General features: G+C 39.3%; 1 protein-coding gene across 1 annotated transcript; it reads left to right on the plus strand.

The window, feature by feature from the left end:
• Nucleotides 1-1,036: 1,036 nt before the first annotated feature.
• LOC130949550 (cyclin-dependent kinase F-4-like) lies at nt 1,037-2,242 on the plus strand. Its single transcript, XM_057878234.1, has 6 exons — nt 1,037-1,114; nt 1,202-1,340; nt 1,608-1,710; nt 1,791-1,843; nt 1,943-2,009; nt 2,197-2,242. The coding sequence occupies exons 1-6, from the start codon at nt 1,037-1,039 to the stop codon at nt 2,240-2,242; spliced, it is 486 nt and encodes a 161-aa protein (XP_057734217.1).
• Nucleotides 2,243-11,900: the final 9,658 nt, after the last annotated feature.

The following is an 11,900-nucleotide window of genomic DNA, read 5'->3' on the forward strand; positions in this document are numbered from 1 at the left end:
AGGGGGTCACCGCCGCAACGCCGCTGCAGCCGCCGCCATCGCCGTCGTGGAGGAGGGAGTCCGGAGGAGAGAGAAAGAAAGAGGATTCGCAGACGAGATGGAGAGAGAGGACGAAGACGCGACGCGAGAGAGAAGGAAGCTGTTCCGCCGTGCACTGTCGTCGCTCCCGGGGTCAATTGAAGCCGCCGCCGCTGCTAGGGCTTGTCGTGCTCCTGTCCTCACTTTCGGCTTCTACGATTACTTCCTGTTCATACTCCCAACCTCTCTCTCTCTCTCCAACTTTCATTTTATTCTCATTTCAATTTTAATTTCAATTTCAATGTCTCTACAAGCGTTTCATCGATGCCGTTTTTGATGCCAAGGGTGCGGATGCAATTCTCTCCTTTGAAAAGTTCTGCTGCAATCTCTCCAGATCTCTTCTTCAGGTTTCGGTTTCTATTTGGATTAGACTATGTGCTTTTGTGTCTTAATTGTGATTAGACTATGTGTCTTGATCAAATTGCTGAGGATTGTTTCCTCCAGATTTAGGTGCTCCAATTGAATATCTATAGTTTCTGTTTCATGATTTGTTGGTTTGTTTGTGAATATTTGAAATTTGGAATGCTCTGGCTGAGTTGATATTGTTGCTGATTTTGAACCTAAACTTTGGCTTTTGTTGTTGCATTTTCATTTGAATTTCTGGATATATTATAATCAGTTCATATATACAAAATTCACCAATATCATGGTTTTGCAGATTGATGAAGAGCTTCTTTAGGAAGTGGTTAATATGGGATTTAACAGAAATTAATTGGTTGAATCTTTATGCAACAGGATCCAAAATGAGGTCTGTGCCCTTCATTCTCTCCTTTCGTGTCTTCTTGATTGTCTCTTATTATTATCTATATATTTCTGGGTATATTGGGTATCTTTAAATAAACTTGAGAGAAGTCAAGGTGTCTCATTTTGCCGATCCTTCTGAAACCTTATTTGCCATATGGCTTTTTATTTTCTGTTTATAACTTCAATTTCTCTTGGTTTACAGTCACTAAGAAAAATGAACCACCCAAATATTGTGAAGCTAAAGGAAGTTATTCGAGAAATTAACATTCTGTACTTTGTTTTTGAGTACATGGTGGGTGGCCAATTCTTCATTAGATGTGGTCTGCATCATCTTGTGCAAAGTCCAGTAATTGATGTTTCAATTTTTTGGGTGATTTAGGAATGCAACCTGTACCAACTTATGAAAGACAGGGAGAAGATCTTTTCTGAGGGTGAAGTTATGAATTGGTGTTTTCAAGTTTTCCAAGGTCTTGCTTATATGCACCAGTGGGGATACTTCCACCGTGATCTGAAGCCTGGTACGTTTATCATTGCATCCGAATCCTTTGTTAAATGTGCTATATGATAAAATAGTGAACATGCTTTTTGAGTATGTTAGCTTTTTTTTTTCAAACTTCTCAAGAATTACATAGCTTTTTCTATCAATTATGAATCATTTAGGTTGACATTTTAATGAAGTTATTATTGTGCAGCAAATGAAGATTTATACTATGGTCTATTCTGATTAATTTTATCACTTCATTGCAAGTTTTGTTTTGACACAATGTATACTCATTTTTTTGCAGAGAACTTGCTGGTTACCAAGGATATCATAAAAATTGCTGATTTTGGCCTAACACGTGAGATCAGTTCACAACCACCCTACACTGAGTATGTCTCCACACGGTGGTAAGTGCTTTCAACTTTTGTATGTAAATTGTTTAGTTGTGTGTTGTGCAGTTTATAAGTTGTACGATGGCTTCTGTTAGGTATCGTGCTCCTGAAGTGCTACTTCAATCTTATCTGTATAGCTCCAAAGTTGGTAAGTATATGCTTTAAACAGCGATAATGATCAAATTAATACTATTTGGAGTGATGATAAGTACCATTTTATTTACTGAATTTTCTGTCACTCATTTAGACATGTGTGCAATGGATGCTATAATGGCTGAACTGTTCTCTCTTCGTCCTCTTTTTCTTGGTGCCAGGTACTCTCTCTCTCTCTCTCTCTCTCTCTCTCTCTCTCTCTCTCTCTCTCTCTCTCAAATACGATCTTTCGTCGAAGATCTTATGTCGTGTTATCGATGTTAAGTGTCTGGTAATGTTTATCTTTTTTTGGTTCCTTATGTTGTGTTATGTGTTCTTGATTGGTAATGTTTATCTAATAATTCTCAGTCCTGGTTTTTGTGAATCTACTTCAAGTTTCAAATGGCACTTTTAAACATGTGCTACTGACCTACTGTACCAATTTCAATATGATAATGCCTGAATTCAAAAGGAAAAGAAAGAAAATAGAAAACAAGTACTTTAGTAGCACAAAGAGTCAACTTTGAAAGTTTGACACGTTGTAATTTAATCTTATATATTGATGGGTAAATTACTTTAATTAGTAAGAATCTCTAATCCACAAATATTTGTGTTTTGGCTGCTGGAATCAGACTATTTCATGAACAGTATTGTATGACAAGAACAGTATTGTATGGCAATGACTTCTCAGCTTTCCGAGGCAAAAAAACGAGAGCGGGCCTTTACGAATAGAGGACACAGGAATCAGTTGCACTCAATGGGAGAAGCCAAGAATTTGCTTCAATATATGTTCAATTCAGTCGCAGATGTTAGGTGCTCTATTTGATATCAATTTATTTTTTTCTCTTCTATCAGAAGATTAATAACTTTTATTAGAAGATACTTATGAAGGATACAATATTTTGGTTTTTTATAGTTTATTAGTAGTAAATTGTAAGTGGTCTAATGTATATTTTGATATGGGTATGTTTAATTTAGTGTGAGATGTATGAATACTCATTTATGGTCATTCCAATATTTTTAGTTCATTATAAATATATTTTGTTAAAAGATAATTTTTATTATTTAAAGAATATTGTATGGTATTATTATGTATTTATTTTTATTTTATAATTTTTGACTAATTTAATTAAAAAAATAGGATTATATATATAATCATATTCCTAAATATTAGGTTTTAAAAAAAAAATTATTAGAATATATATATATATAGAAAATAAAAAAAAACAATGAGGAACCTAAGGCTACACTTATATACAGTAGTTATAGTATACAAAAAAAAGGGACCTAAGGCTACACTTATAAAAAGTAGCTATGGTATACAATGTGGCTACGTTTTACAAGTGATGCAGTAGTGTTGAAAAGCGTAGCCTATTCTGAAAAAATGAAAGCTGAAAAACGTAGCCTTTGGTCCTGGACAGCATCACTTGAAAAGCGTAGCCTATTCCCAAACGCCAAAAGCGTAGCCCTTGGTGCAGAAAAGCGTAGCCTTTGAGAATAGGCAACGGCCGAATAGGAATCACCCCAAAAAGCGTAGTCGTAGCCCAAAAAGCGTAGCCATAGCCTAAGGCATCATTTTTTTTCACTTTTGGCTACACTTTTCAAGTGTACCTGAATGGGTGTTTTTCTTGTAGTGCTTGACGACAATTCAGTATACTTGCCAAAGGGAAATTTGTTGAGAGATAAGTTTCCGTGCATCAAGTTTATGGCGCCGTTACCGGGGATTGATTTTGTATCAACAATGATTAAGTTGGAAGTTCACTAGATTGAGCATTTTTCTTTTATTTGCTTACTTTATCTAGACATTCACCAAAAAGGTAGAAGAAAGCCAAGTTGCAGCAGTCATCACTTTATTACCAGCTCAAGAAGGAGTAAATGTATGAGAAGAAGGTGACTGGAAACAAGCCAACTATGTTGGAAACTCACCCAGACTGATCCATGATCCATACTCCAAAACTTATAATTCTGGATGGAGAAATCACCCTAACTTTGGGTGGGGAAACCAATAAGACCAAGGCCAAGACTAGAGACGCCACAACCACAATCCCAACAATAATGCAACTCTCCAACATACCTCACAGAGATCCTATCAACACCCACCTAATCACCCTTCTCAACCACCTAATCTCAACCCACTATCACCAACCAAGGATACACTTTCCAAAATTGAGGCTCTACTTGAAGACATATGCAAAGAAGTCCAAGACAACAGAATGTTCAAGGATAAAGTGCGAGCCAATATCAAAAACCAAGGGGAAAACATCAAGAGGCTGGAGTCCCAAGTGGGATATCTTTCTCAACAGTTTCCCAAACCTATTGATAGTTTCCCAAGTGACACAGAGAAGAACCCAAGAGGAGAAACAAAGAAAGTAAGGTGGGAAGAATGCAAGATGATTACCATAAGTGATGAGAGGAGTATGGAGGAAATAGACACAAATAAAGAACATCTCCAAGACAGTCCAAAGGAAAATCATGAAGAAAGAAACTATACACCCCATCCCACACACAAGGAGGAGCTAAAGAAAAAAGGGGGGCCCTGAACCCATAAGCACCCTTTCCCTAAAGGCTCAAAGGTGGTGTAGCAAGGAGAATGTATTCAAGGTTCCTTGACATGTTTGCATCCCTTGATGTAAATATACCATTCATTAAAGCCCTCCAACAAATGCCATCTTACATCAAATATATAAAGGAGCTGTTGGCTAAAAAGAGTTCATTGAAAGGTAGACAAACAATAAAGATGAACAAGGAGTGCAGTGCTCTCATTCAAACAGAGCCACCCACAAAGAAGAAGGATCCAGGGAGCTTCCACATTCCCTGTGCTATAGGAGAGACAATATTTGATAAGAGACTCTGTGACTTGGGAGCAAGTATCAACTTAATGCCTCTATCCCTCATGAAAAAACTTCAAATCAATGAGCTAACACCCACATACGTAATAATCAAATTGGCTGACAAAACTAAAAAACAGGCAATAGGAGTGGTGGAGAACGTGTTAGTGAAGGTTGGGAACTACTTTTTGCCCACAGACTTCGTTATCTTGGAAATGGAAGAGAATCCCATCCACCCCATCACCCTGGGAAGGCCATTTTTAGCCACAGCCAGGGGGCTTATAGATGTGGAGCAAGGAGAGCTAGTATTGAGGATACACGATGAACAACTCACCTTCAACGTTTTTAAACCATCACAAGAAGCAGATCATGATAACAAAGAGTCGAAGGAAGAGCACAATAAAGAGCTTATGGAAGAGCCAGACAAGGGAGCACAAAAACCACACCTAAGAACTCCTATGGTTAACAAGTAATGTAGTCAGAAGGAACAACAACCAAGTGTGACCCAAGAGAAGCTAGACTCACCAGAGTCATATGGGATAAGCAACAAAATTCCCCTGAAAGAAAGAACCATAAGGAGCAAGGTAACATCAAGGAAAACAAAGAAAAAGGTCCCAAGGGGATGGAGGAACAAGAAAATCCCTACAGAGGACTTTTCTCCAGGAGATGAAGTGTTCTCTGCCTACTTTCCATCTATACCACCTCGTCTCCCCACCATTCCATCTCAGCTGCCTCCAGTGTACACCATCAACAAAATCTTGTCCTTAGAACATGTAGAGCTTTTTAACAAAGCCAATGGAGACAAATCTACTGCAAGGGGGGAGGACTTGAAGCACTACCAACTTCCCTGACAAAGGCCAAACGTCAAGCTAATGACGCTAAAGAAGCGCTTCATGGGAGGCAACCCATGTTCTATACCCTTTCTTTTTAATCTCTAATAGTAGTAATAAAGCAAAGTTCATGGATTCTAAATCAACTTCAACAAAGAATATAAGAATCCCTATATCCAGCATATAGTACATGATAAGTTTTGTGTTCAAGGCACACCAAGAGGGCTTGAACATACTCAATGGTGTGAGATTGTTTCGAATCTTGTTGCACCATATGATCACAAACAAGTTTGGTGTTACCAACGTTGCATGCATGGGAAATTGATTGGTCGATTGATTTGCATTCATGAAAAGCATTTAGTTATTTTAAAAACAAGAGAAAAAGATTTTAACAGTAGCTACTTCATACTTTAATTTTTCCCACCAAAAATTCAATTGACTTTTTGCATTCCTTTTGTCTTGATAGGACAATCAAAGAAGGGAGATTCGGCCACTATACCAAGGGAACTACACACGTGTCTTCAAAGGATGTACCTTGGGAAGTGCTGCCATGCAACATTGGGAATATGATAGCCTTGGAGACCGAACCAAGACCCTCATAAAAAAGGTGATCCTTGTGCTCATCCAATGCAAACCCCAACCGTCCATCATTAAGCAACACCATCAATCCACACCCTTCAAACACACATCATCCTTTTTATATGAATAACCCCCATTCTACACCTCTCCCTACACAATTCTCATTCTCATTCATTTCTCTTCCTTCTCTAGAACTCACACATTCAATATCTTCACACACCAAGTCTCCTGCATGGCATCATCAAGCTCCAAGAGGCAAAAGGAAAAGGAACCTATGAAGCAGCCTGCTTTTGATGAAAAGAAATTTAGAACCTTTTACCGTGCACTATAATTTGGGTGGATGGCTGAGAAAGAAGTCATATATGAGTTAGGCTTTCAAGTCCCAAAAACTGAGTGCCCCGAAATCATAGAGAAGGTGGAAAAACGTCGATGGGAGCTCCTCACCAATCCGATTACAAGGGTGAATGCAACTCTGGAAAGAGAGTTTTTTGCAAATGTGGTTAGATATGATAAGGTAGATGAATCCTATACCAGTTTCGTGAGAGCGGTAATGGTGGATTTTAGTCCCATGAGCATCATGAGAGTGTTAAAGCTGCGAACCATACCCTTTGCAGAAGAGAGCTATCACTCGAGAATAGATAACAACCCCAACCATGACCAGATTATGAAAGACATCTGTGTACAGGGAGCGGATTGGGACAGAGACCCCCATGGGAAACCCAGATTTATAAAAAGAGGAGACCTCCTTCCTGAGGCTAAGGGGTGGTTCGAAATTGTAAAGAGATCCATCCTCCCAGCTGGAAACAACTCAGAGGTAAATCTTAAGAGAGCAACAATGGTGCAATGCATAATGAAGGGAGGAAAAATCAAAGTTCATGAACTCATAGCCTAAGGCATTCGGAAGCTTGCTGAGAAGAGTGATTCTGGAGAAAGGTTAGGCTACCCCAGCACTATTCTCCATTTTTGCAACAAAGCTGGGGTGGTGTTCGAAGATGGAAACCCCGAGTGGATAAAAGTCAGCCTTCCAATTACCTTTCGACAGATGCATGCTGCTGCACCTCCCCTACCTCAACGAAGACTAAGAAAGAGGCCAGCTCATCAAGCTTAGGAAGGACAAAACCCACATGAGCAAGCCCCAGCCACCTTAGACATGCACCAATTACAAGAGGCTATTGATACCTTGTCTAAGTAATACATGGAGAATCAAGGGGCACAGAAGGAGCTGCAAATGAAAATAATGGACAGCCAAGAAGAATCACTCTCTAGATAGATGAATCAACAAGGGGAGTGGCAAAAACAATTGATGGAGCAGCAATTGGAACAAGGGAGACAGTGGAATGAGTCCTTCCGTAACTTGAACCAAAAGCAAGATCAACAACAAGAAGCCATTCAAAAGCTAATCAACATCCAAGCACATCAAGGAGCACACATTCATGAGATGCATCAGAAACAAAGAGAACAGGCAGATCTCTTTGACGAGTACAGAGCTTTTTCAGAAGGGGTTTATATGACTGAGACTGGATATCATGTAAATACCCAAGCCAGGCTCGGGTACTTAGTCGGACAACTACCTGTATTACACCCTGGGATCACAAGATATGAGGACGTAAAGGATGAATTCGCACGAGTGGAACGAGAAAGGGCCAAAAAGAGTCATGAATCATTGAGGAAGGCACTAGAAGATTGGAAAATAGCCAGAATGAATCGGATGAAATGAAGCACAAGTGGACACAAAGAAGACAAGGAAGTAAAAGAACATGAGCATCCCCGGGAGTAAAAGGTGGTGAGTTCCTTCTTAGTTTTATCTCTTTTAAGCTTTAAATAAGGAAAATCATGTATGAAATAGAACATGCTTCCATAGTAGTTTAGGATTTTCAATTCTGCCTTTAGAGTTTTCATTGCTTAGGTCTATGTTTACTAGTATAGTGTCCCTACTGCATTCTCACCCCTACTTACTTGTATGATTGTCCTTTAAGACAATAAAAAAGAAGATGTTATGAAAAGAACAAGAGTGGAGTTATCTTGTGAAGTAAACCCTGAATGTTTGTGGTAGGGTGATTAATTAGCTAAATTGGTTCACCAACAAGGTAGGAAGGCAACTATCTACCCTGAATCATATGCTTGAAACACACCCCAGGAGACTAGCTAATTGATAATATCCTAATAAGAAAAGAGAAATAGCAATAAAAGTGAAAAGGAAAGAAAAACAATAAGAAATAATGCTAGGCACTAAGGGTTTGAAGATTGAGGCATGTGTCTGTGGTGTTCATGTGCAAAGGATATGCTCGGATGAATAAGCTGTTAGGGGTGCCTTATCACTTGGTAACTTGGGTTAACTAATCCGGGATTATCAGCTGAAAGTCCACTATCAAGAGTAACCTTTGCCACAAAGCACTTAGCAACCCAAAGAGGTGCTGGACACCAAGGTCTCAAGAAAGAAAAATAACAAACCATGTGCATGTGGTGTGTATGTATGGGAGAAAGAGACTTGAGGGAGTAAGTCCTTAGGGGTGCCTTAACACCTAGCACCTTGAACCAACTGGTTCGGGAGTGTTGGCTGAAAGCTTATCTTAAAGAGTCGCCCTCTTACAGAGCACTTAGCCAAAAAAGGAATGCAATAAACCCTGGAAGGGAAGGGAAGATCAATAATTAAGAAGTCTTAAAGGATGAAATCAAGCAAGTATTCAAGGGCATGATAAAGGCCTAGAAGCCAGTGAAGGAATGAACCTAAGTTGCTATGCATGAAACCCCATAAACCAGGGATTTAACTTCTATTATAATTCTTTGTTTATCTTGTTCTTTCATTCATTTTTACTATGTTTCAGTACTTGCTTAGGGACAAGCAAGCTTTAAGTTTAGTGTTGTGATGCCAGGGCATCTAGGCCAGTTTCGCTGACCTTTTTTTTACTGTTTTAGGAAAATTTCATGCATTTTCTTAGTGAATAAGGCAAGTTTTAGATGAAATTTCATTTACACCTTGACTCAAGCAACTATTGTGAATTTTACATGATTTCATAAGGATTATACAAGGATTGAATGACAAATTGATGATGCATAATCTCATGACTTGGGCTAGAGCTTTGATGCAATTTATTTGCTTGATTTTAGGACAAAGGAAGCAAGAAGAAGCCACGTTAGCAGTCACGTTAACCTAGTTAACGTCACTACTAACGTGGAATAGGGACAAGCTTGTAGCGTTAATGGAAAAGGTGATCGCCAATAACGCCTGCGAAGCCATCATAAGCCCACGTTAATTGCCACGTTAACTAGGTTAACGTGGTAGTTAACGTGGAGAAAAAGGGAGCTCCAGCGTTAGTGGTAAAAGTGAATACCACTAACGGTACAAATTGGCAATTAGCTACGTTAAAGAGTCACGTTAACTTAGTTAACATGAACTCTAACGTGGAAGGGAAAGACAATACCAACGTTAGTGACACTCACCTTTGTCACTAACGTTGGATTAAGCCAGCATTGCCCATGTTAGTGGTCACGTTAAGACCACTAACGTGAGAGATAACGTGGAGCTATACATGATGAGCCAACGTTAGTGACACTCACCTTTGTCACTAATATTGGAGATGGCATTCACTACCACGTTAACCTAGTTAATGTGAACTCTAACGTGGAGAGGAGGGGCGTTTGGAGCGTTAGTGACAAAGGTAAGTGTCACTAACGCTCTCGAAGCTTAGGCATGCCCACGTTAAGAGCCATGTTATCCTAGTTAACGTGAACTCTAACGTGGGGTAAGGGGGCACAATGCAACGTTATTGGAAAAAGGTGATTCCCAATAACGTTTGTGAAGGATCATGAGGCAATGTTAGTGGTCACGTTAGTGCCACTAACGTTGAAGTTAACGTGGACCATTTTGGGGTTGGAACATTAGTGAGAAAGGTGATTGCCACTAACGTTCTCGAACCCACATTTTCACTTAGCGTTAACGCCACTAACGTCCTAACTAATGCTCATGCCTAACTCACACTTTTCTACAAGCTGAGCCCACTGAAGATTGTACTTGCTTCAACTCAAGATCTAAGGCCCACATCCAAGACTTGAAGAACTCACTAGAACGTCAAGAAGAGTAGTATATATAGGAGTAGATTTGAACTATAGGGGAGTTGGGCACTTTGGAGAACTATATTCTGTATATTTACTTTTCTGCATTTTCTAGTTAAGCCTATATTCTTCATTACCATTTTTCATTTCTAGAGCCATGAACAACTAAAACCCTTTCATTGGGTTAGGGAGCTTTGTTGTAATTTGATGGATCAATTATAGTTTTTATTCTTCTTCCTCTTTCTTTTCTCTTGATTTGCTAGAAAGATTTCGATCTTAATTCAATTGGTTAGCTGTTTTGGAAAAGAAACTCTTCATAATTGGATCTCCTCTGAGCCTTGGAAAAGGGATGAGGTGATCATGCTAGAAATGCTTTCTCATGTTGGACCAAATTGGGGTCTGGGCGGATATAGTGACATGTAATCATCCCAACACTCTGATTTGGAAATACATGTGGTATAATCAGTGACTGCACTTCATCTCTTCCCATGAGCAATTATATCAAGGAATTGGGCAATTGTTCAAGCTTAGAGGGATTGGATTTCCAAGGAATTAGGATCTAATCACTTAAGATTGCCAAGGAGATCAATGAATGATTGATTGAGGAAGAGATGAGAATGAACTTGATACGGAAAATGCAACATCTCCTAAGCCCAATGAATTCCCCATTTTTGATCTTACCCATTCTCTTTACTTTCTGCCATTTATTTCGATGTTCATCTCCCCAAATCCCCATTTAAGATTCTGCACTTTATTTTCTGCCATTTACTTTCCTGCTATTTAATTTCCTGCAATACCGACTACCTTCTGTTTAGCTCAACTAGCATACTCTTCCAACTAAAGTTGCTTGACCAATCAATCCCTGTGGGATTTGACCTCACTCTATTGTGAGTTTTTACTTGACGACAATCTGGTATACTTGCCGAAGGGAAATTTGTTGAGAGACAAGTTTCTATGCATCATGTCCACTGGCCAATAAGGAGTTTCCTAATGAGGAACCAAAGGAGTCTGAGGCTCATACAGAGACCATAGAAATTCTAACTAACTTCCTATTACCATTAATGAGCTCTGAAGAGTATTCTTCCTCTGAAGAAGATGAAGTTATTGCTGAAAAGCAAGTTGCTCAGTATCTAGGAGCAATCATGAAGCTGAATGCCAAATTATTTGGCAATGAGACTTGGGAGGATGAACCTCCATTTCTCATCAATGAACTAAATGCATTGGTTCAGCTGAAGTTACCTCAGAAGAAACCAGATCCCGGAAGGTTCTTAATACCCTGCACCATGGGCACCATGACCTTTGAGAAGGCTCTGTGTGACTTGGGATCAGGTATAAACCTCATGCCACTCTTTGTAATGGAGAAACTAGGGATATTTGATGTACAAGCTGCAAGAATCTCACTATTGATGGCATACAAATCAAAGAAACAAGCTTATGGACTTGTAGAGGATGTCTTAGTGAAGGTTAAAGACCTTTACGTCCCTACTGACTTCATAATTCTAGACACTGGGAAGGATGAGGATGAATCCATCATCCTTGGAAGACCCTTCTTAGCCACAGCAAGGGATGTGATTGATGTGGCAGATGAGAGTTACTGTTTCAATTGAATTGGGACTACCTTGTGTTTAAGACTTAAGGATTTTCTTCTGTAAACATTGAGAAGAATCATGAAAAGCTTCTCTCAATACAGAGTCAGATAGAGCCCCCACACTCAACTTCTAAGTTTGGTGTTGGGTGGCCACAACCATGCTCTGAGCATCTGTGAAGCTCCATAAGAGCTTCC

The sequence above is a fragment of the Arachis stenosperma genome, chromosome 9 (genome assembly GCF_014773155.1).
Source record: "Arachis stenosperma cultivar V10309 chromosome 9, arast.V10309.gnm1.PFL2, whole genome shotgun sequence".
NCBI lineage: Eukaryota > Viridiplantae > Streptophyta > Magnoliopsida > Fabales > Fabaceae > Arachis > Arachis stenosperma.

Bases quoted from the DNA above. Each gene is read 5' to 3' on its own strand.
- LOC130949550 (XM_057878234.1), top strand. From the start codon at position 1,037: ATGAACCACCCAAATATTGTGAAGCTAAAGGAAGTTATTCGAGAAATT. The intron at 1,115-1,201 runs GTGGGTGGCCAA...TGGGTGATTTAG, and splicing joins ACTTTGTTTTTGAGTACATG to GAATGCAACCTGTACCAACT. The intron at 1,341-1,607 runs GTACGTTTATCA...ATTTTTTTGCAG, and splicing joins CCACCGTGATCTGAAGCCTG to AGAACTTGCTGGTTACCAAG.